Source organism: Octodon degus, unplaced genomic scaffold (genome assembly GCF_000260255.1).
Source record: "Octodon degus isolate 3935 unplaced genomic scaffold, OctDeg1.0 scaffold00032, whole genome shotgun sequence".
In the NCBI taxonomy this organism is placed as follows: Eukaryota; Metazoa; Chordata; class Mammalia; order Rodentia; family Octodontidae; genus Octodon; species Octodon degus.
Window position 1 is genome coordinate 5,936,427 of NW_004524608.1, and position 23,897 is coordinate 5,960,323.

General features: G+C 36.6%; 1 protein-coding gene across 8 annotated transcripts in view; it reads right to left on the reverse strand.

Annotated features, from left to right (window-relative positions):
• The window catches only part of Cnot4 (CCR4-NOT transcription complex subunit 4), a 130,910-nt gene that overhangs the window by 37,379 nt on the left and 69,634 nt on the right, over positions 1–23,897 (reverse strand). For 5 of the 8 annotated variants that reach the window (XM_004629851.1, XM_004629853.2, XM_023713615.1 and 2 more), the window contains exons 3-7: positions 19,620–19,817; positions 13,835–13,921; positions 13,007–13,108; positions 11,904–12,029; positions 8,297–8,430 (exon numbers count right to left, since the gene is read on the reverse strand). In XM_004629851.1, the coding sequence (XP_004629908.1) occupies positions 8,297–8,430; positions 11,904–12,029; positions 13,007–13,108; positions 13,835–13,921; positions 19,620–19,817 (647 nt within the window). The remainder of the gene's footprint in view (positions 1–8,296; positions 8,431–11,903; positions 12,030–13,006; positions 13,109–13,834; positions 13,922–19,619; positions 19,818–23,897) is intronic. The other 3 variants (XM_004629854.2, XM_004629852.2, XM_004629856.2) reach the window with 1 other exon arrangement.

Here is a 23,897-nt window from a genome sequence, read left to right on the forward strand (position 1 = left end):
TTTGTGTTGGTTACCTTTTTTTCTGTTTTGGGGACAAAATATTTTTAATTTATTTATTTGTGTCGCGGGGGGGGGAGCAGCTCAGCCCACCAGGGGGCGGGGCAGGCTGGCATGTGGTGCTGGGGGATTGAACCGCAGTCCCTGTGCTTTGCTAAGCTTGTTCTAAGTAGGTGCTTTAGACCACTGAGCCATCTCACCAGCCTGAAAAAAATTATTGCTTAAAACAGACAATACTCCCATCAGTCAAAAATCTAATTCATCAGTTACATTTATGCATGTGATAAACATATGCCTAAGTTTTTTTCCTAGATATGTGACAGAAGGACATAAAAGTTATTAAAATGTTCTCTATAGATTCCTTTTCTTTTTTCGGCACTGGGGATTGAGTCCTGGGCTTCCTGCATCCTAAGCAATCACTATTTCCCTAGCTCATTTTGAGGCAAGGACTTGAGATCTTCCTGCCTAAGCCCCCTAAGTAACTGGGATTATAGGTGTGCACTACCACATCCAGCCCCTACAGCAGAAGTAAATGATGTACCACAGCAGGGCTTATCACTGAAAGTTCTGAAAGGTTCTATTTTCTTCTATAGGTTTGTAAGAGCTATAAATTTCAAACAATAATTCTAAATACTAGTCTCAACCTTAGAGATGGTATTATGTGTATAAAGTATAAAGTTTTAAAACTTAATAGCAAATTAATCTTCCTCAAAATACTCTCCCTCGGGCCAGCCAGATAGCTCAGCAGATTAAAACGCCTGCTTAGGCAGATGCAGGGGTCGAAGGTTCGATGTCAGGCCTGCATGCCAGTCCTGTCCCCGGGGTGCACTAAGGGCGACTGAGACTGGGTGTGGTGGTACGCGCCTGTAATCCCAGCATTTGGGAAGCTGAAAACAGTAGAACCATTACAAGTCCAATCTGTGTAGTGAGACCCTGTAGTCCCTGTAGACCATGCACTAAATATACCAAAAACAAACAAACAAACAAACAAACAAAAAAACCCAAAAAACAAAACTCTCCCTCATTTCGAGCACACTCCATTCTTCTTGCCACTTTCTGAAGTAGTTGTAGAAGTGTATCTCTTCCTCTCCTGACCCTTTTAATTTTTTGGCTTTTTTTTTTTGAGACAGGGACTCGCTATGTAGTCCAAGCTGGCCTTAAAGTCATTGTGTAGTCCAGGCTTGCCTCAAACTGCTACAGTCTTGCCTCAGCTTCCTGAGTGCTGGGATTACAGGTGTGTATCACAAGATTTTTTAGTTGCCTTGATGTCCAGAATCCTCTCAAAACATTTCACTTTCATGGTCATTTTGACTTTGAGGAAAAGCCAGAAATTGCATGCCAGATCTGGTGAATAAAGTAGATGAAGACACACTATTTTTGAGCCTACCTTTCCACTGGATGGCACTGAAGAGTGACATATGGACACTCATAACGGAGGATTTCCAGAACTGCTTCAAAGATGAGAAAAACTATAATCCCTGTGTTTGGGAGACTAAGGCAGAAGGAGGACCACCATGAATTCCAGGCCAACCTGGGCTACCCAGTGAGCTCAAGGTCAGCCTGGACTACATAGCAAAACTCTGTCTATGGAGGGAAAGGAGGAGGGAGGGCCTGGGAGGAGGCAACCAAGCAGGCAGGTAAGCAGGCAAGAAGAATGGGGTAAATGTGTTTCAAGCATGGAGGAGTAATCTGAGGAAGGTTCATGGCAATGTGTCTTTTAATATAATACATTTAAAAATTTTAAACATTTGGCATATATTTTGATCATACTTCATGTATGTACACACATAAATAAAACATTTTGTACAAACCACTACTCAAAAACATTAACATTTTATTCTTAGAAAATGCAGTACCATGGTAAAGACAGAAAATACTAACAAGTTCATTTTAACTCATCTGGCTTAAAAGAAAAATCTCTGTAAGCAGTGCAATACTGACCTAGTGACGTAATTTCCATAATTAACTCACCACATGAACCAAGGACTACTACCGAATAGATGTCAGTAAAATAAATTAAAGAGTCTATTTCTCAAAATCATTCACTGGAAATAGTCACCTTTCAAAGAGATTACTTATTGGGTAAGTGAGCAAGAACCAGAACCCAATCTGAATCTGAGGTACACCATCTGCTTAGACATTGCTAAGATGTTCCTGATTCCGGCAAACAGATTATGCCAGGGCCAGCTATCAATACTACTCAAACAAAATGCTTTAAGTCTTCAGAAAAAAGCAAAGCTACTATAAATGCTGCAAATGGATAAAGTTTTGTAGAAGAGGTCCAATTTAAGCAGGTCTTAAAAAGATTAACAGGGGCCGGGGAGATAGCTCAGTGGAATAAGTGCTTGTCTGGCAAGTACAAGGTCCTGAGTTTGATCCCTGGTACCACCAAAAACAAAACAAAACAAAACAAAGAAGATTTACATATTAAAAGGAAGGAAAGGAAAGGGACAGCAGTAGAGTTACCAACAGCACAAGTGTCCAAAAAAGGTGTAGGCTTAGTGATCCACCAATTTGATCAACTTAGCCAATGAACAGATGGTTTGAGTAACAACAGGAAGTAAGGAGAGAAAGGTTGAGGCCAGGCTCCAAAGCCAATGGATATATCTAAACACAGCAGTATTTCAGAAAGATTAATTTGGTGGTGGCAGGAACAGTGGGACATAATTAGAGATAATGTGAGATAAACTTGCACTATTCTTATAAGAATAATGGCTTCAAGTTGAGAGGAAGAGGTATTAATAGAAACGTTTAAAAAAAAGTATTATTACAAATGAACAATTTCAGTGTTTGGATTTTGGCTCATCTTTCCAGCCACCACCATTAAAGAACACTAAATAACAATTTTTAATGTGAGGTCAGTCTTGCTGATGTCCAGAGCACCACAAGAAATAAGACTGCATAAAGAACAAGTCTTAAGAATGTTTCTAGATGGTAGCTAATTAGAGTAATTTGTATCATCGTGTCCGGACCTCAACTGCATTTTTATAAGCACTGATTTAGAATACCTCAAGCTCTACCTGGGAAAGCTTTATCAAACCTGTTTAAAAATTTCTAGTTCAGTGTCATCAATTCAAAAGTAGCTGCAAAATGATTATGGGAATATGGCAACATCCTAGTAAGCTTCTACTCAATTCTAACACAGCATTCTCGATTTATTTAATAACACATTCAAGAAATAAGTTAAAATGTCTAAAGATATGACTAGAAGTCACCTTCTTTTCTGTATAGACTATAACAAGTCAGTGATAATTAAACCAGATGTAAGTACAACTATCAATGGAAAATAACTATCAAAAGAAAACAAAGATGTATGCATAGCCCCATAGAAAGGAAGTATATTTACAAATTCCCATAAATATAAATTAGATTTGCAATGGCTACACAAAAAAAGGGGCATCTCAGGGCAACTGCTAAGAGGTCAGAGTTTTCATGACTGCTGGCATCAGATGTACAAATTTCTCACCAAACTGTACCTGTTGGTTTTTTTTTAAATAATTTTATTGAGATGTACCTGGTTGAGCTAACAAATATGCCTACTTATGAAGACAGAAACCTAGTCTATGGACTGCTCTCTAGTCGTGACCTACCTGCAGGTCCCACGGACACCAGATATAAGAAGTTTGGCTGTACTAAGATAAATTACATAGGCTTTTAAAATTTAAAAACAGGCATACAAAAACCCTACAGGCTTTCTGAAGACTTTCTCTGCCACACTAAAAAACTTTCACTGTGAAGCTAAAGTTCGTTATTTATTTCACTTTAACTGGGAAACAGGGCTGGTAAGATAGCTCAGTGGACTAAAGTGCCTGCTTACGCAAGCTTAGGCAGGTATAGAGACCATGGCTCAATTCCTGGCACTACATGCTGCACCAGGCCCACCACCTGGGTGGGCTGAGATGGCCAGAGTCTGGGCATAGTGACGCATGGCTGTAATTCCAGAGCCGGGGAGGATGAAAGCAGGAGGATCACTATAAGTCCGAGCTGTGTAGTGAGACCTTGCCACAACCAAATACATTAAAAATTATTTTAATTTAAATAAATAGGTAAGTGGGAAACATTTTTGTTTATCATCTGAACAGAACACACAAAGGAATGGGGCAAAGTTACCTAGTGAGGGCAAAGGCTGGAAAGCTGTGCGAAAAGCAAAGGATCCAATTTGTTTTGTCAAGAATAAAAGTACAGGGAAGCAGATAATGTAAACTGCACTAAACCAAAGAATGAGAGGGACAGCATCAGAGCTGACAACAACTTCTGAAAAGGATGAGTTGGAAGACTCTCCTAAAGGTCACTCAAGTACTGATAGCTGTGCTAGCCAAGAAAAAGAGCAACAAGACAATCAAGGCCATGGAGACCACATGCTGATTAAGAAGCTCTGAACTCAAGTGGAACTAAGAGACACCAACTGGAACTTAGATCTTATAACAGTGAGTATTTCAAGAGGAAAATGAGTATGAAAGTAAATCTCTGCAGATAAAAGTTCATGAACATTTTTCATACACTGTCTCACTGATTTTTAAGTGTTAGTCCTAAGTAGTTTCTGAAGCCTTGAAGCCTATGGTAAAATTACAGACTTCTTAGGAGTAGAACATTTTACAGGACATCAGTCTATGAGGTATTCTCTGCACAGGCAGGAGACCAAGGGATGGAGAGAGAGAGAGACAGAGAGTGAGCAAACATTTACAAAATAGAAATATAGGGGTCGGGGAGATGGCTCAGTGGAATAAGTGCTTCCCTGACAAGCGCAAGGGCCTGAGTTCAATCCCTGGTTCAGCGAAGAAAAAAAAAAAGCTAGGCAAAGTGGTACAATCCTGCAATCCCGGCACTCGGAAGGCCAAAGCCAGATAATTGCCAGAGTTCAAAGTCAGCTCGGGCTACACAGCAAATTTTTGTCTCAAAAACAAAAACAAAACAAAATAAGTCACAAAAACCTATCTCTTATGTAAGACCACAGAAAGAACAAAAACAGTTTCCTGTTCATTACTAACTTGGCAATCTCTCTGTAAGAAACCTTACCTAAAAATCCACCTCCTGCTACCTGCTTATAATAAAGACAAAGTTGATAAAATAGTAGGCAATATATTAATACCTGATTACAAATTACGTAAAAGCTGAATATTTGTTACAAATGTAAAGCAACTCCAATATTTACTTCCAATCCAAAGGGGAAAAGCTCAAAAAATTAGAAATATGAAGGTATTTTAATATTGTAATTTAAAAATTATCTTAGGTCATCAAAATCACATCTGAGTACTCAAAACATCAGAGCTATCGACATCAAAGAAAAGAGGAAGGCAAAATGCCTGCTAGTGCTCCTAGTCTAACACTGCTCTTTAATTTTTAGCATGAGGATTCTCAAACACAAACAGTGGTAGAAGACCTAAAAAAAATAGAAAAAAAGATTTTAAAGATGTCCCCTGACAGGTACAAACATTTAGATATGCCATACCAGTAGTTGGGATGACTCTGTATTATAGAATATAAATTCTTCCAAAACTGACTTATAAATTTAATCCATTTTGGGGGCCGGGAAGATGATTCAGTTGAACAAGTACTTGCCTGGCAATCGCAAGGGCCTGAGTACAGTTCGGCCAAAAAAAAATAAATAAATAAATAAATTTAATCCACTTTGAAACACAGATAACTGACCAACTCTTTGGGAAAAATTAGATCTCTATAATTTACAAAGAACATAAACATACAAAATATGGAACACTTAGGAATTTATAATGTATAAAAAGTTTGTTCCATTAGTCAGACATATGTTAAAATGAGATGCTGGCTTTTGTTTATCAACACTCAGAGGAAAAAATTTAGGAAACAGGTACTCTCAAACACTTAAACTAAGAAGTTCTATTTTTAGGAACAATCAATGCTAACACATTTACATGAAGACATTCAGCACAGTATTATAAATAATACCAATAAAATAAATGAAAATAATAGGAATGCAAAAGACTGGCTTAATAGAGTTGAAATATTTTCAGTGAAAATTACTGGGTACTAAGATCACATAAAACATTTATTTTCATCTGTATGCTTTCATATTTTTTTCACACTTTCATCAACACAGATATATTTTTATATTAAAAAAACAATGAATGTTATCCCAAAGAAATATCTAAACTTTAAGTTCTACTCTGCAAACTCTAGGGGCTATAACCCAGAATATGACTTCTAACTACGCTGATGACATTTTTAATGAGAATGATGATGAATCTTGGGGTCAGGGATACAGCTCAGCAACACTGCCTGCCTAGCAAGTGCAAGATCCTGAGTTCAATTCCTGGGACCCAAAAACATCCCCAAAAAACAAAAATGTTGAATGTATATGACGTAAATATTTCAACAGCCTCATTCTTTTTTTTTTAAATTTTATTTATTTATATATTTATTTGATACAGGGTTTCACTACACAGTTGAGACTTGTAATGATCCTGTTTTCAGCCTCACCAACGCTGAGATTACAGGTGTGTGCCACCACGCCCAGCTTCAGTGGCCAGCACCTTGGCAAGGCACGCAATACCAGAGATCAAACTGAGGTCCTTGTGCTTGCCTGGGAGGTACTTAGACCACCAAGTTATCTTTCTAGCCCCCAACAGCCTCATTTTTATATCAAGTACTATAGAAGTAGCAACCAATAAGATAAGTAATTGCATTTGGTTCATTGTGAACATATATGGTTAGAGAAGTGCAGGTACAAATGGTCACAGGAAAAGGTCAAAATTTATTACCGAGAAAGATTTCTGTTGGCTTTAGCCTTTAATACTAACCCTGATATACACAAATGTCACAGAGTTTATAGTAATTTTACGTTTGGGGGCCTATTCATGCATTTATGAGGTGTGATCAAAATACACAATGAATGTTTATATTAATTAATGTAGTAAGACATACTGATACTAACCCTCTCAAACTACTCCCTCTCATACCACATTTTTTATCTCATGGTCTAGGTCACTTTTGAAGCATTTCTGGAAGTCCACTTTTGTGAATGTACCTGTAAGATGTGATCAAACATCAAGCGAAATGTGCCACCTAATGGAAAGGCAGGCTCATAAAAATACTAAAGTGTGTCCTCATCCACTTACTCATGGGATCTGGTACCATGTAACTGCGCTGATCTCTGAAGTCAAAACAACCAGATAAATATTTAGAGTCCATTCAGGAGACTTAGGTTGCTGCGCCAGCATATCTAAAGACACTCATGAAAGAGGATTTCTAGAACTGCTTCAGAAAGTGGTAAGACAATGGCCAAGTGCATTTGAAGTGAGGGGGAAAATCTTGAGGGGAGTTGATGTGTTTTCTACTGTAATACATTTTAAAAATTTAAACATTCACCATCTTTTTTAATCAGTTCATGTATTTATATAAGTATTTAAATTTAAATAGATTTTAACATTTAAACAACATTCACCATCAAAAGGAGTAAAACAAAGACTTGAAAAATTTAAACCCAAGAATATAGCACTGAAGAAACTGACTCTGACAATAACCTATGCAATTATTATTGGCTCTGGGTGAAAAATGGCTTTTATAATACTTTACTACTAAATAAGACACTGATATAACATTTAACACAGAGGCACTAAAATATCACTTAAATTTAACTTCAGATTAAAAGAGAAGAACAAAGATCTTAACATATTAAGCTTAAGGAACATTCAGGAGAGAGCAAACTTCTAAAACTTTGATTTTCTCACAGGTATCCATGTACAGTACAAACCTAGATGTGAAAATCATCCTAATGGAGTAACAGTACTGAAGACCTCAAATCTGTTTACACACTGACACAGTACCATCAACCCAAAACCATGCTAGGGCAGAGGTCAGGAGAAAACTTGTCTCACAAAACTAGTGTGACTGAGATACTCTTCATTCACAGGATATAAAATTTTCGTTATCTTTGGGACTAAATATCTTGAATAACCATGACATGGGTGTTCCTTCATTTTATCAGGGAGACCTCCTCCATTAGGTGACAAGAACCTTTTTCTACTCAACACCCCTTAACCCCCTTTTTAACAAGGGGGATATTCCCTGGGCTCAGGGTGGTCTGCAAACCATTGCAAAGGTGAAGGCATGAAGAGGCTTGCCAAAAATATAAACCACAGAGCAGTAAACAGCAGACATTCAAACCCAGAAACTGTGAGCCTATGCTCCCTGATAGCCAAACAATTGTGCAAAAGTGACAGCCTTGTCAAGCAGGGTTTTAAGTTGTTTTTTTAAAAAAAGGCATAATGAAAAGACTGATGGGGGGGGGGTAAAAATGTCTGACTATAATAGCATCAGTACTTACGTATCATACCTCTGCAATGGTGTCACTTTATTCTTATTCTTATCAACTGAACCCGTAGACAGCTGAAGAAAATTGGGATTTAATTTATACAATTCCTGAAGTAGCTTCTGTTCATATTCTTGATGTTTACCCGCCTAAAGAAAGGAGAAATTAAAACCGCAGTAGGATTCACAAAATGGCTCGTATAAAATAATGCATTATCTTCTGAATTATTAAGGGTATCCTAAATAAAACATACAAAATTTTCACATGGAGTCAGAAAAAACTACAAGGATGAAAGTTACAAAACTTCTAGACCACCAAAGGCATTTCATTAACTTCTATTATACAGAAAAACATAATGAGAGGATAATTTCACTACTTCAGAAACTAAATATCCATCTTTCGCAAGATTTTCACACAAATCATCTAACAGATAACTATTGAGTTTCTGGAAATCACTTAAAATTTATCAACTGACCCTGTTTTATTTGGAAATTAACAATTTATATTCTTCATTATCTTGGCACTAAATAAAAATTATACAAATTTCATTTTTACTTTTTCCTTTATTTCACCAAGGATAACATAAAAAATTAATGTATTTTAAACTCTGGACCAAGGGTCAACAGTTTATAGCCACATACTTTGTTTTTGTAAATAAAATGTTACTAAGACATAATTATGCTCATTCATTTACACATTGTCTAGGGTTCCTTTCTTGCTACAAAAGGCAGAATGGAGTATTATAAAAGAGACAACAGAATAGTTGTGACAGGGACTACATACCTACAAATTCTAAGGTATTTGCTACATAGAAGTGGCCCTTTGCAGAAAGATTTGCTGACTCTATTCTGTAAGTTATGGGAAAATGCTATATTTACCACATATGGGCAGTTGCCTATCTGAAAGCAGTATTGCAAGTATTGTGGGAAAATCAGGCAAAAACTGCTGTTAGAAGCGAATTAGATATAAGAATCAATATTCGAGCTGGCCAGATAGCTTAGCAGACTAAAGTACCTGCTTAGGCAGAGCACAGCAGCCGGGGTTCGATCCCCAGTGGGCCAGGGTCTGATCTACATAGTGAGACCCTGTACACCCTATAGACCCTGTCCTAAATTTATTTTAAAAAACAAAAACCAAAAATCAATGATCATAAAATTAGTTTGACTAATCTTTTGCTGTGTGGATGTACATAATGACTGGAAGGTCATTTGGATCTTTATCATTTTAAAATTCTATAAAACTTATGGTAAAACCAACATGGAGATCAAAACAGAAGCAAAATAACAAAAGTCACAGGCATTCTCATTTAACTGAGCACAACTGTGGACCATGCACTGTACAACACATCATCCCTACTCTGAGAAGCCACTTGCTCATTTCAACAGGATCTCTAAATACACCTAAAATTGGAGCTAGGAAAAACTTAAACATATAGACAGACATACAAGACACACACACACACACACACACACACACACACACACACACACGATAGATAATTGCACTACTAATTTCTATAAGTTCATTGAAAGGAACAGATAGGGCTTATATTGTCTGATCAAATTTGCATACCTATATCTTGTAATCTGAACAACTACTTTCAAGATAACAATATACAATATGATAACCACTGTTAATTTCTTATCATTTTGTTTTGAAATTTTCTATGATTTTTATTTTTTTCTTCTTTAAAATTAAAAAAAAAAAAAAAAAGGTTTTTTCTTTCGAGCTATGTCCCCAGCCCCTGGTTTTCTAACTTTTGTCATGACATAATTTATTCAAATTTCTTTCTTACACTAATAAAGTTTTAACAAAGAACAGCCTTTTCAAAATAATTTTTGTATTTATTTTTTTATGAGTCAAAGTTTTATTTGGATCAAAATAATTTTTAAATTCAAGAGCATGCAATATACTAAAAGAATCTTAACAAAAAATGCACTCAGATGTGGATTTTATATTGTGCATGCACAATACTGGAAACTAATCAAGACCTTCGCACTGAGCTACGTCCCAGCCCTTTTGTTAGAGATAGGGTCTCAATGAATTGCTAAATTGCCCAAGCTGTGTTAAACTCACAATACTCCTGCATCAACCTCCCAGGAGTGTACTGAGATTACAGGATTGTACTGTCACACTTAGCTAAATTTTACACTTTGAAAACATGAGAAGCTTTGACAATTCCTACTGCAATTAATACTTCAGGAGAGTTAGGACTTTCTTTAGCCACAAAAAGCTCAATTTGATATTCAAGTGACTCTACGGGGCAGTTCATAATAATAGTATAAATCCCATTATACATAAGTTTCAACCTACTGTCCATACATTTTTCTTTTATTTTTCACTAGTACTTTAAATGAGATCAACCTGGGCCTGAAAATTCTCTGGCAGACAGAAATTTTCATTATGATAGTGTATAAATGTTAAGTAATGTATACTCTCTACTAGTTAAAATTCACATTAAAATGGTTCTACTTAGATTTCATTCAAGAAAACTTCATTTGAAAAAAAATAAAGGCATTTATTGTATAAATAATAAGTCAGTACCTCACCTGTCCTTCATAGGTATCAGGTGGGCCTTAACACCATTTTTTCTTTTTCTTTCTTTTTTGGTGGTACCAAGGATCGAACTCAGGAACTTGTGCTTGCCAGGCAAGCACTTAGCAAGCACTTATTCCACTAAGGTAGCTCCCTGGCTCATTAACACCATTTTTGAGCCATATGGACTAGTGTCAAGAAACTCTAATGTATTAAATGGGATTTAGTTCATACTAACTCCAAGTCAAAAACAGGTAATACTTCATTTCATTAACAGTCTGCTCTTAACAAAAACCCTTACCAGCCTTTCTCTAGTTTGACCTGGAGAATGAAAGGTAGCAATGAATGCCCCCCACCTTCTAAATGAGAAGTATTTCTGCAAAAGTCCACAGCAACAATATGAAGTCCTCATCTATAAGAGGGAAGTACAGCATTGTGCTTTAGTATAATCCTCATTTAAAATGTCATATGTTCAACATTTTTACTTGTAAAAGCATGTTTATACTACAAATTAAAAGGCGACAGGAAGAGGAAATATAAAAACTATAAAATATTTAAGCCTTTAATTCATCCTTTACAGGATTCTGACTCAGTGGACATTTTCAAGGGAGAATCATTTCATAAAACTGTTACTTTATCAGTATCACTGGACACAATATTATTTTATAGTTTACAAAGAATAGAAATGGGGAAAAAATCCTAATAATTTCTATCTCCCACATGGCCTTCATTTTGCTGACATTCCTCTTAATGCAGCATTTCTCAAAAAATTTTCTTTGGTCAACTGAGTTTTGATTGTACATTATCCCTCATGGTTATGTGTTAGTATACTCAAAACTAAGAACAACCTATTATCAAAGAAACCTATTATCTTCATTAATCTAGAACTTACATGCTCAGCTGATCACAGATCCATCCATATCCTACAAAATTGACATTTCATAGAACACAATATTTAGAAAATATAACTTTAAAGTACTAACATTTTTTAAAAAGCCAAATCCCTACTTTTTATGTTTGAATTTTAACTTATGAAGAAAAAGTACTCCGTCCTGCATAAAATCATTAATTCACAGGACTTTACTACCTGCATTTCCTCTTTTGTGAAGCTGGCTGCCTCATCCCCCAATTCATGTAGATACATGCAGTCAGGTTTTGGACACTGCATATTCTTTAAGAAGTAACTGCAGTATTTCGTTGTACCTAGAGATGCCTGCAACAGGAAGAGGGAAGAGGGTAAAAGAAGACTCAAAAGTGTGAAGTGACAGCACAACGAGAATCTACATGTTTAGTATTTTCATGTCACCCAAAATAAGGCACAGATAAGACAAAACAAGAACTATGACAGAGAATAATAAGACATTGAACTATTACTAATATTTATTATAAATGACATCTATTTGGAGGAACTAAGGAAAACATCTCAGTCTATGGTTTCTAGAATTCAAACAAATCTTCCCACCAACATGAAAGAGACACAAAAATGTGTTCCATGCTATCAGTGGCTAAAACATAGAAGGCAATTTTCTTTCTGTAATTATGTCATCCTTCCTTCATTTACATAAACCACTCTTTGGTATGACCCTGCAATCAAACTTGCATCAGGTCAGTTATTAACAAAAATCAGAACTATTATCTATTTTAGATGAGAAAAATAATGGCTGCATTTTCACAAAATAAAATGTATGTAAAAAGATTTTTGGTTTATCCCGTAACAATGAATGAATTTATTCCCAGCTGGTAAACCAGGACTCTGTAAGTCAGCAGCAAACCAATCACCCATCACAGGCTGTTATGGATGACTTATAAACAATCTTCAAATGAAATGTCTTTGAAGTTCATGTGTAGGCTGGCCAAATAGCTAAGCAGATTAAAGCACCTGCAAGCAAGTGCAGGGGCCAGGAGATTCGATCCCCAGGCCTGCCATGCTGGCCCCGCCCCTGGGGCGCACTGAGAGGGCAATTGAGACTGGGCATGGTGGTGCACGCCTGTAATACCATCTCTTGGGAGGCAGTAAACAGGCAGATCATTATGAGTCCAATCTAGTAGTGAGACCCTGAACACCCTATAGACCCTTCCCTAAAATACAAAAACAAACAAACAAATAAATAAAGTTCATGTGTAAATCTAGATTATCCTCTTTGTATCATATCTTATCCTTTTCCCTTAAAATCAAGAGAATTATATTACCTTCAGTGTTCTGCCATCTACAACCACATTGTTGACACACTGTATGGCTCTGAGAGCATCTTCTGACCGGATGTAGGTGACATAAGCACTAGCACTTGGACCCTAGAGCAAAAAAATCCAAGCCTGCAATTATTTGCTTTCAATGACATAATGCTAAGAAATAAAATTGTCTTGCAAACTGCCTACAGAATGCTAAAGGCCTAACTACTGCTGTTAGTAACAATGATAATAATTAGAAGTAGTAGCTTTCATTAAGTACTACTAGACCATTTAAAAGTAATCATACTTGAACTTTATCTCATTCTAAATCAACTACAACAGATGAATAAAGTATCATTTCTGGTTTGGCATTTATTTCATTAAATCACTTGACAGGCTCTTCAAGGATACAAAAAGGTTAAAAATTAGATTAAAAATAAGATTTAACTTGTCAAATTCTGTAAAAAAATAAATGCAATACATAGGTATTCAATTTGCTACCATCAATATCACAAAGTTATTTTATGAAGATTCAATATCCAAAACACCACTAATTAGGAATTATCTAATTAACAGATTACCTGGTAATACACTTAACTCTCCCACCCCTTTATATTCTATTAATAAAGCTCTGATTCACTATTTCCTTTTTATTACTATTAACATTGTAAGGCCTAGAAAGGTCAAATCAGTGCCAATAATTTCTCCATCTACCAACAGAGGTCACTACACTGCTTAAATTCTTTACTATCTACCTTCCTAATTACAGAAAGCAAATTTTCCTTCTAAACAGCCCAGGTCAAGCCCAGACCACAAGGGAAAAAGGCAAAAATCCCTATCATTAGTTACCTGTGAGCCTGCATATGACGTGCTATTATTGATGACAACTTTATGTATTTTACCAAACTTTCCAAAATATTCTGGGCGTTTTAAAACCTGTAAAAGAATAAGAAATAAGGTATAAACCACTCCTATATTTTATCAGCTGTTAGCCTTATAATGGGAACAATCATTATCCCTTGTCATTGAAATGAAAATAAGTTATTTTTAATGTTTCCTAATAAATACGATTACTTCTTAATTGTTATTTATGTAGGCAACCTATAAAAAAATCTAGAGTCTAAAATAAAAGTATGACTTCTTAGCCTACTGAATAGAAACTGAGACTGAATTTCACATTCTCTATTGTTCTCTATTATCTGAGCGAATAATCTGTGGGATATTACCCAGTAGTCTTAAAAACAAAGAGATTAGGGGCTGGGGAGATAGCTTGGCAGTCGTAAGTGCTTGCCCGGCAAGCGCAAGAACCCAAGTTCACTCTCCAGTACTGCACTCCATGCTGGCCTCAGAACCCTGGGGATGCTGTGGCAGCCCAAAACCGGATGTGGTGGTGCAGGACTGTAATTCCAGCAGTGGAGAGGCAGAGACAGGAGGATCACTACAAGTCTGAACTGCATAGCAAAACCCTGTATCAACAATAACAAAAATATAATAATAAAAAAACAAAGAGATCAAAGATCTTAACTGCACTGCCCCTAATATATGATCATTATGAGAAAACAGTTCTCAAGATGACCAAAATTAAGCACTAAGGGCAGAGACATAAAAGAAGAGGTATTAAAGTCTTTTCTTATAAAACTACTGTATATTAAAGCATTGTCTATAAACCACAAATAAGATAAATGTCCCCTCAACACTTATGTTTTATGATTTATTTTGTGTATATAGTTTCCAATGTCTGCCTGCCTGGCTCTGTCTCTGCTTATGCCTCTCTCTCTCTCTCTCTCTGCCTCTGTCTCTGTTTCTCTTGTACCATGAATTGAGCTCACGAGCTTGCCCTTGCAGGCGGGTGCTTGTGCCACTGAGCTGTATCGGAGGTACAATTTCTCAATTGTCTCATAACACTGTCCCCCAAAAATTACATCCTAAAACAAATGTATACATTTCTTTCTCTATTACCTGGTTACTTCTGGGTGATTATTTCCCTTCATACTTAGCTCACCTCCATTATTTTATGATGACCATAAAATTATATGGTCATATATTCTTTTAACTTCCTTCACAAACTTACTCAACCTTAGATAATTCAATGAACATAATTTGATATAAAAACCTCTTTCTGACCTGCAATTACATCCACCTTAAAATTTGTTTCTAAAATTTAACTGTTAATCTACTACTTCTATAATTTTTACTTGTATTTGTTACATGCAGTGCTTCTACAAATACATGCATCTTACTATTTTGTCATGTGAAAAAAGTAATTCAAGACCTTGAATACATGTACAAGTTCTTTGAGGAACTACTTAAACACACATTCAGATCCAGTAGGTCTGTGCATAGTAAATTCACAGTGGTACAGCTGCTAGGGGCAAGCTGACTACACTTGGAAAAAGGTTCTAGCATTTAGCCTCTATAATTATTTTCCTTTTGTTTCTCCTCTCTCCATATATTTTCTATATATGTGGAGAATGGTTATATTATCATGAAGTCATTTTGTAAAAGAGGTAATAATATGTATCAAATTCACTTTTTAAAAATGGGCAATGTATCTAATAAGGCAGAAGACCAATAATTTATAGAAATCGTTTCTGGCAAAAATTTAGGTGTAACACTTTCACAACATGAGAATGGCATATAATTACACTGAGGTGTCCACACTGTAGCCAAAATGGCATTTTCGAAGTACAAATCTTGTCACATCATTCTGTTGTTAGGAACATGCCATTGCTTCCCACTGACTATAGGATAAGTGCAAGCTACACAGCACGGCTAGAAAGCCCTTTGTAGTCCTCACCACTTACCTTGCCAACCTTATTTCTCACCACTGCACTCTAATCTTCCAGTCAAATACATCAGATCGCAGATGAAGGTCTTTCTCATCCAGAAGCATTTGTACAGTTCTTGTGCCAGAGCACTTTACCCAAATGGCAGCAATGGAGTATAAACCTGTTCTGCAAGAACTGCTGCTACAATCTGTGCCTCCACAGTGCTTCCATACTACACTGTCACTTTTGTAAACACGTAGGTGCTATCTTGTTTGTGTCTTACATAATGACTGACTGATACACTATAGTTCATGGACAAATGTTTAATGAAAAAACTGAACTGTGCTAACACTGAAGAAAAGAATTACATTGAAATAGAACACTCCAAGTATTTGTAAATGACCAGTGGCTGACATTCAATGTACTCCAGGCAAGGGAAAGTTGAATTAATATGGAAATTTAAACTTTCTATATCAACTTGAACACAGCAGATTCTGACGCACAAGCAAAACACAATTCTACTGATAAAGTAAAAGATACGGGAAGTAGGCAGAGTGCACTGTACTTTAGCACATTATTTATATGCTTAATGTTGTGTATCTGACAGTGGGCCAGTTTTAGTAATAACAAAATACAGTTAGAAGACAGAATTCTAAGTGTCCAATGGCATACATAATGAATAAATGTCTCGGTATACATTTTTTGGAAACACAGTAAAATATTCATAGACAGTAAAAAACAAAAAATTTGGTACTCAGATGGATTTTGTGTGGCTACAGAAATCAATGGATGAAGAACAAAGCAATCATCACGCAGAATAAACTAGATTAAGTGACCCGCAGGCAAGTCACTCAATGTCCCTTTGCCTTCCGTTCTCTTTTGTAAAATGAAATGGTGTGTCTTTACAATCTTTTAGTTCCTCAAACCAAATGCTCTCTCAGGCTAACACACACACACCTGGGACACGACTATCATCATCTGCTGTGCAGCTAACACCCATGACTTCTTCAAGCCCATCTTCTTCCCCTTTGCTCAGGGAAGCTTTCTGTGAATGTCCACACTTAACTACACATTTTGCTCATCTACAGTCCCAGAAAACTATGCACCTCCCACACATAAGGACTCACTACATGTGTGGTGCTTCCCCACTAGTCTATATGCTTGCTAAGGAACAGTCTCTATCTGGCTTTCTCCTGTGTCCACAACAGCAAAGTACCCAGAGCACCAATTCATTTGTAGAACGAATTAAATACATCTCTACAAACCTAAAATTTTAGGACTCTAAGACACTGCACTAACCATTTCCTCTCATTACCAAAGCTTCTAAGATTCTTTTTTCTATTAATCACAGAATATACCTGACAATCAGTTTTGATGCAAGCTTTCTGTTATACACAAATTATTTCAAAATAAGCTTATTTCTTACATTTACTTTCATTTATTAAATTCATTTATTCCCACCAAAAATTGGTTTTATTCATTTTAATGATTTTAAAGTATAAAACTAGTGATTTTTAGAGTATACTCAGGTTCACAATAAAGTGTTCTGTCTCACTAGTCACGACTCAGGTTAATTATGTTTATATAACAGTTCTTCAGATTAATCTGGGTATATGTAAAGTAGAAATAAAAAATTTCTATAAGTAAATAAAAAGTCTTACAAATCATATACTCAAAAGAAGCAATGAGGGTAGGCAAGATAGCTCAGCAGTCTAAAGCACCTACTTAGCCAAGCTTAGGCAAAGTGGTCAGATTACCAGTACCACATGCTGTGCCAGCCCCAACCCCAGGATGGACTAACCAAGTCACAAAACAAAACAAAAAAAGCAGCAGCAATGAGAAACTATACTCCAAATACAAGACTCAGACCAAATCTTAATCTCCTCCAACTTTGTGTGCTACTCTCTATGTCGCCAGTACCAGAAGTGACAAGATATAGTTAAACTAAGTACATCTATCCCAAAGAGATCTTAAATTAATAATACAAGTTCTATCTGTTTATTCAAGTAGTTTTGGAAAGGCAAACGTCAACTCTAATCATTAAGATTAGCAGCAATAAGCACAAGCACCCTTTAGACAAAAGGCAGAGTTGAAAGAGGGAAAGTTTAGTGCAGATCTGCAGTCATGTTCAAGGAAATGCTCATGGCTGAAGACAGGCAGTCTGCCTAAAGAATAAGCAGAAAACAGCTTAAGAAATGGAAAAATTACTGCTGAGGCTACATCAGTGGGCTACAATGAGCTCTCTCTTCAACATATCTTATTTAAAAGCTCTTTTTCTGTTTCAACTCTTAACCCACTCTTTGTTTTTTTAGCAGAACAGGGGATTGAACTCAGACCCTTGTGCTTGCCAGGGAAGCACTTATTCTACTGAGCCATATCCCCAGCCCTTGACCCACTCTTTGGGTTTGGAAAGAATCTATTCTCCTGAATATCATATAGCACAAACATGGTCACCATTCCTGCCATTTAGTTCCTAGGTTCATAGTCATCCCTGAGTTGCTGCCATATCTACTGACCATGACAGATCCATCTTGCATTGTTTTTCTTATACCTCTATTGATTTGGAGGCTTTTATAGAGTCAATATATTATAATCTCATTATCAATAGCTACTATTCTCTCTAAATCATTGTCTGCAAAAATGGACATTTTAGACTTCTTAAAGTTCTTCCTTCTAGCATGCTTAGGCAAGTATGAGGATTCCTACTTCCTTAGGTACATTCACTACAATTCTTCCTTTGGTTGGTGTCATGAAGAACATGACTTCAAACAATTTTCAAGAAGAACTTTGGAAGATCCCTTTCCCCAGGCCAACACTTACTGAAGTAAACACTGGCTACTGATCAGCTCATACTTGTTTTCCCAGCATATAGCCAGAATCTTGCAGTTTATCAAATTAAAATTAGCAGAAGTTTAGCCAAGGATTTCAAGGAAAGTATGAGCTCAACAACATAAGACTGGTGGTGGAAGGACAGAGAAATAAGCCAAAAAAGGTTAAGATCTACTCTGCCCCAAAAGGAGTGACAAAGAACATGTTCTTTTATTTCACTTAATAAAATTCTACTTCTTGGGGCCAGTGAGATAGCTCAGTGGACTAAAGCGCCTGCTTAGGCAAGTGCAGGGATCATGATTACACACACACACACACACACACACACACGCACACACACACCACATGCCATGCCAGCCCTGCCCCCAGGTTGGGCTGAGCCGGCCATAGAGTCCGGTCATAGTGGTGCACACCTGTAATCTCAGCATTGGGAAGGCTGAAAAACAGGAGGTTCTCTACGAGTCTGAGCTGTATAGTGAGACAACCAAATACATTATTAAAAAAAAAAAAACCAAAAAACCAACTACTTCTTTGCCACTAATCAGCTTAGAATGATCAAGTAAAAGATGATGATACAATATAACAATAGTTTTTTTAGGAAAAAAGAACAATTACTACTTAGCCATGATTAAAAACACACATTACTAAGATTTCTAGTGGGTTCCCAAGTTCAGCCAGAATCATGATTACTGCTATATATCTGGCCACAGAAAACAGTAAAAAAGACCAGTATTCCTATTACATATTAGCCATAGGGGCAAAACAGAATGATTAGCAATTTTCAAAGATTTTCAGTGCTAAAAGGAACTTCAAAATCTAGCCAAACCCCTAAGGTTTACAACTGAAGAAACTAAGACATTTGCCTGAAACCATAATTGGTCATTGATTTCTCAGCAAGTACTAAAAAATCTTTTTTTCTCCCCAAATTTAATATTTTCAGAGGAATCCTCCAGTTGAACAGGATCAGCTATTATTTCCAAATAAGACAAGCAAACAGAAAATGTGTCAAGTTAAAAAAGAAAGCAAAAAAGACTTACCTCTGGGTCTGCTAGGCGCTGAGACAGACCTACAACAAAGACGAGGTTTTTTTGTACAACACGAACACTTGCCAAATGTTTGCGATTTTCTGATATTTTCTGTTTTCTCTCATTCTGTTTCTGTTTTTTCTCATTCTTTATCCTTTGCAGTTCTTCCTGGGAAAGTGGTTTATAAACTGCTGGGTCCTCTGGATATGGCTATGAGCATAAAAAAGAGAAGTGAGCATTAAATAGAAAAACCACCAGAATAGTACTTATTCAATTTTGGGTGATATACTATTCTTCCTTTTTCTGAATATATCGTGTAAAATATTTTACTTAATTCAAGTTTGATGTTAAAATAGTTCTACAAATACTTATGTTTTGAAATTTAACACATACCACTTTTAGCATGAAAATGTCAAAAGCTCTAAACAACACCAACAACCTTCTTGCTCATCCTGACAGTGTGTACCTAGTACATCGTTTCCAGGAAGATTAAGCTTCTAAAGTACTGTGTAAGCAGCAAAGAAAAGTTCTCATCTAAATATGAATGTTATATATATCATAATCAACAAATACATAATGAAAACCTACCAGGTGGTGGAAGATTAATGAAGCTATACACTTGTTCTTTAATTATTTTACACTCAAAGAGGGACAGAGATGGGCAAATACAAAAATCTGAAGACGCTCTGGCTCAGAAGTCTAAATTTAGGTTTAACTCTGTGAGCCTCAGTAATCTCATACATAAAATGAAAACAGTCTTTCAAAGGTCGATATAAGGGGGCCGGCAAGATAGCTCAGTGGACTAAAGCACCTGCTTAGAGAGTGCAGGGACCATGGTTCAATCCCTGGCACCACATGCCATGCCTGTCACACCCCCAGGGCAAGCTAAGCTGGCCACAAAAATAAGTAAATAAATAAATGGTTGATATAAGGATAAAATAACACACATAAAGCAATTATTAATGCACCTAGCACAGGAAGCCCTGAATATCCAATTTTACTGTTGTGTCTCTTATCTTTTCTTTCTCAGAATTAAGGTATCATTTTCATTCCTACTACTTATATCACTGGAGTTTGTGGCCCAAATAAGAGGTGTGAAGTCAGAATGCTTGGTTTTGAATCCTAGCTCATTCTGAGATCATGTGACCATCCTACCTGTCTACTCTTCTCTAAAATGGGAAGCAGAGTACTTTAAGCACATTATTTCTATAAATCAAGAGAATACATATAATTAAAAGCATGTTCTCCACATTAAGTATTCAAAAACTTCTTTATCATTATTATAAATAAATATTGTTAATGATAAATTAAATGCAATACCCCCCCCCATTGAACTCAGGACCCTGTGCTTGCCAGGCAAGCGCTTATTCTACTGAGCTAACTCCCCAGCCCAGTTGAGAAGGATTTTTTTGTTTTTGGCTGGCTCAGGCTGCCTTAAGGGTGGGTCTGGTAAGGCATGAGGAGCTAGGGATCAAACTACGTATCCTGTGCCTGATTGTGTTTGCCTAAGCAGGCACTTAAGCAACTGAGCTAACTGGCAGGCCCCCTAATGCAATACAATTTAAATTTTGATATGGAGTAGGAACCACAATTGGTTGTGAACTGTGCCTATCAGAATATAGGAGTAAGGAACAAAAGAAACAATATTAAAAAGAAAATAAGTAGGAGCAAGGAGGAGTGAGGGGAATACCCATAAACCTAAAAGCTTACTATTTCTCTAACATATCACCTATTTTATACAAGTAAAATAAACATAAAACAAACTTTTCTCATAAACCCAGATTAATGATGACAATTAAGGAAGTGAGATTTTCCTTTATATTCTTCTATTTAGTTAGTTAGTTAGTTATTTGGTACAGGGTCTTATTACTCAGCTCAGACTCACTAGTGATCCTCCTTTGTCAGCCTCCCTTTTTGGTGTACCGGTTTTGGTGGCCTGCGCAGCAGTTCCAGGGCCAGCATGGCATGCAGTACCAGGGATTGAACCTGGGTCTTTGTGCTTGCCAGGCAGGCTTAGACTGCCGAGCTATCTCCCCAGTCCATACATTCCTCAGCTTTTACTAATATTATTTGTTTCTTTTCCTTTTATGCCTACCTTTAATTTCAACTTACTGCTTTTTAAGAAATCCTTATTGTTTATCCCATCGATGAACTACATACCTGATTACCTCACAAGATATACATATAATTCTTAATTGTCTCAGAGGGTCCAAGTACCTATATATTTCCCACACTAAGAAATATGAATCTCTTAGCTAACTGGTCCTGTTGGGCATGCTCCAACACACCTGTGATGGGGAGGCACTCTGACTTTTACCAGATCCTTTACACTTCCTCCAGGATGAAACAGAAAGTCAGGAGTTCAGTGATGGCCAAAATAAATAGCAAACTCACATCTAACTGGAAATGTAGTACCACTAATTTTCTTCTTAAAAAATCCTCTATATTGGGGCCGGAGAGATGGCTCGGTAGAATAAGTGCTTCCCTGGCAAGCACAAGGGCCTGAGCTCAATCCCCAGTTCCGCAAAAAAAAAAAAAAGATTCCTCTATATTTTAAAATATTATTTCTCATATTTTAATTTGCAAGTCAAATGGCTAAAGTCAGTTCAATTCCTCAGTCTTCTCAACACCTCCTTTCAAACCTTTTCCCATTACTTTTCAGTATGGTTACTATTTTCTTCAAATCTTAATCTTGATTACTTTAACTCCTTCAAAGCATTGGGAGTTGTAAAGGGACATGTATAAAACTTGTTTAACAAGTATAAAAAAGTATAAAGATCAAATATAAACCAATCAAAATATCTATTAGCTCACCTAAATTTTTCTCATGCACATAGAAAAGCTATTTTCTACTCCAGGCTTTCTGAACAACTCCTTCTGGCAAGCTTACTATTAAGCTCATTTGGAAGTTGCTGCTCTCACCAGCACCTAGAATGGTGATGATCCACTGCTTCTAGCTTTGTCTCAAAGCAGGGAAGATACACTGTGTTTTACCGGTCCATAATAAAGAAAGTACAAAAATGATGGATAAGCATTTGGACTGCCATCATCAGATAAAGACTTTGCTGATTAAGGTATTCATTGGTATGGAACACTGTGTAACACAGGCAGAACACTAAGGCATGAAGCAGAAAATCTTTCCTCAACAAATTGGAGGAAAGAAGGAAAAGAAAACTATAGTTCTGGATCACAAACAGTATGAAAAGCACTAATGTATCTTTCCTGGGACTCAGATTCTTTGGGGAACTTGAGTTTTGACAGAAGTGCTAAGGTTTCCATTCTATCAGCACTCTAATGTTATAAACTTTGATGCAAACTATACATAAACAAGTTATTAAAAAAAACTGATGAAGAATAACAAGTAAAACAATTGGATTACCCTGTCAACTCTAATCAAGCATGTTTTTGCTATACCACCATGTTGAGTAGAGCCTGGGCTATGTTATCCTAGTCTTATTTTTTTTTTTTCTATTTTAGGGAAGGGTCTACAGGGTGTTCAGGGTCTCACTACTACATCAGACTTACAGTGATCCACCTGTTTACAGCCTCCCAAGAGCTGGGATTACGGGTACGTGCCACCACGCCCAATCTCAATCGCCAGTCTCAGCATGCCCTGCAGCAGAGCAGGCACAATATGTCCAGGAATCAAACCCCTGACCCCTGCGCCTGCTTGCAGGTGCTTTAATCCACTGAGCTATTTGGCTGGCCCTTCCTAGTCTATTTTATATGCTATTCCCACTTTTTTTCTTTGAAAATATACTTCTATCAGCCTCCTACCTCAACTGTTGGAACATAACTGCTACATAATACAAAAGCCACCAACTCCTAAGAGCAAACAGACAAATTACTACAATTTACCATCCAAATACATCTTATTCTAGCAATTTACAGAAAATTATAAATTCTACATTTTTAATCTTAACATTTCTGGCTGGGCATGGTGGCGCACACCTGTAATCTCAGCACTTGAGATTAATCCCAGCTGTAGCAGGAGGATCACTGTGAGTTCAAGGTCAGCCCAAACTATATAGTGAGACTCTGTCTCAAATACACACACACACACACAATCTTTAACAAATCTGTGAAGTTGTTTCACTGTTATTAGAGAGATTTAAATACAAATTTCTGAGAAAAAAAAATTTTCTGGAAAATAAAAACATGCTAATTTAACCACAAATGCAAATACATGATAAAGGCTTATTCACCTTAATCTGTTCAGAAGTTTCATGCGAAGATGAGAAAGGCATGCATTCTATGATAGTTCCTCCTCTACACAGATACCACATTTAT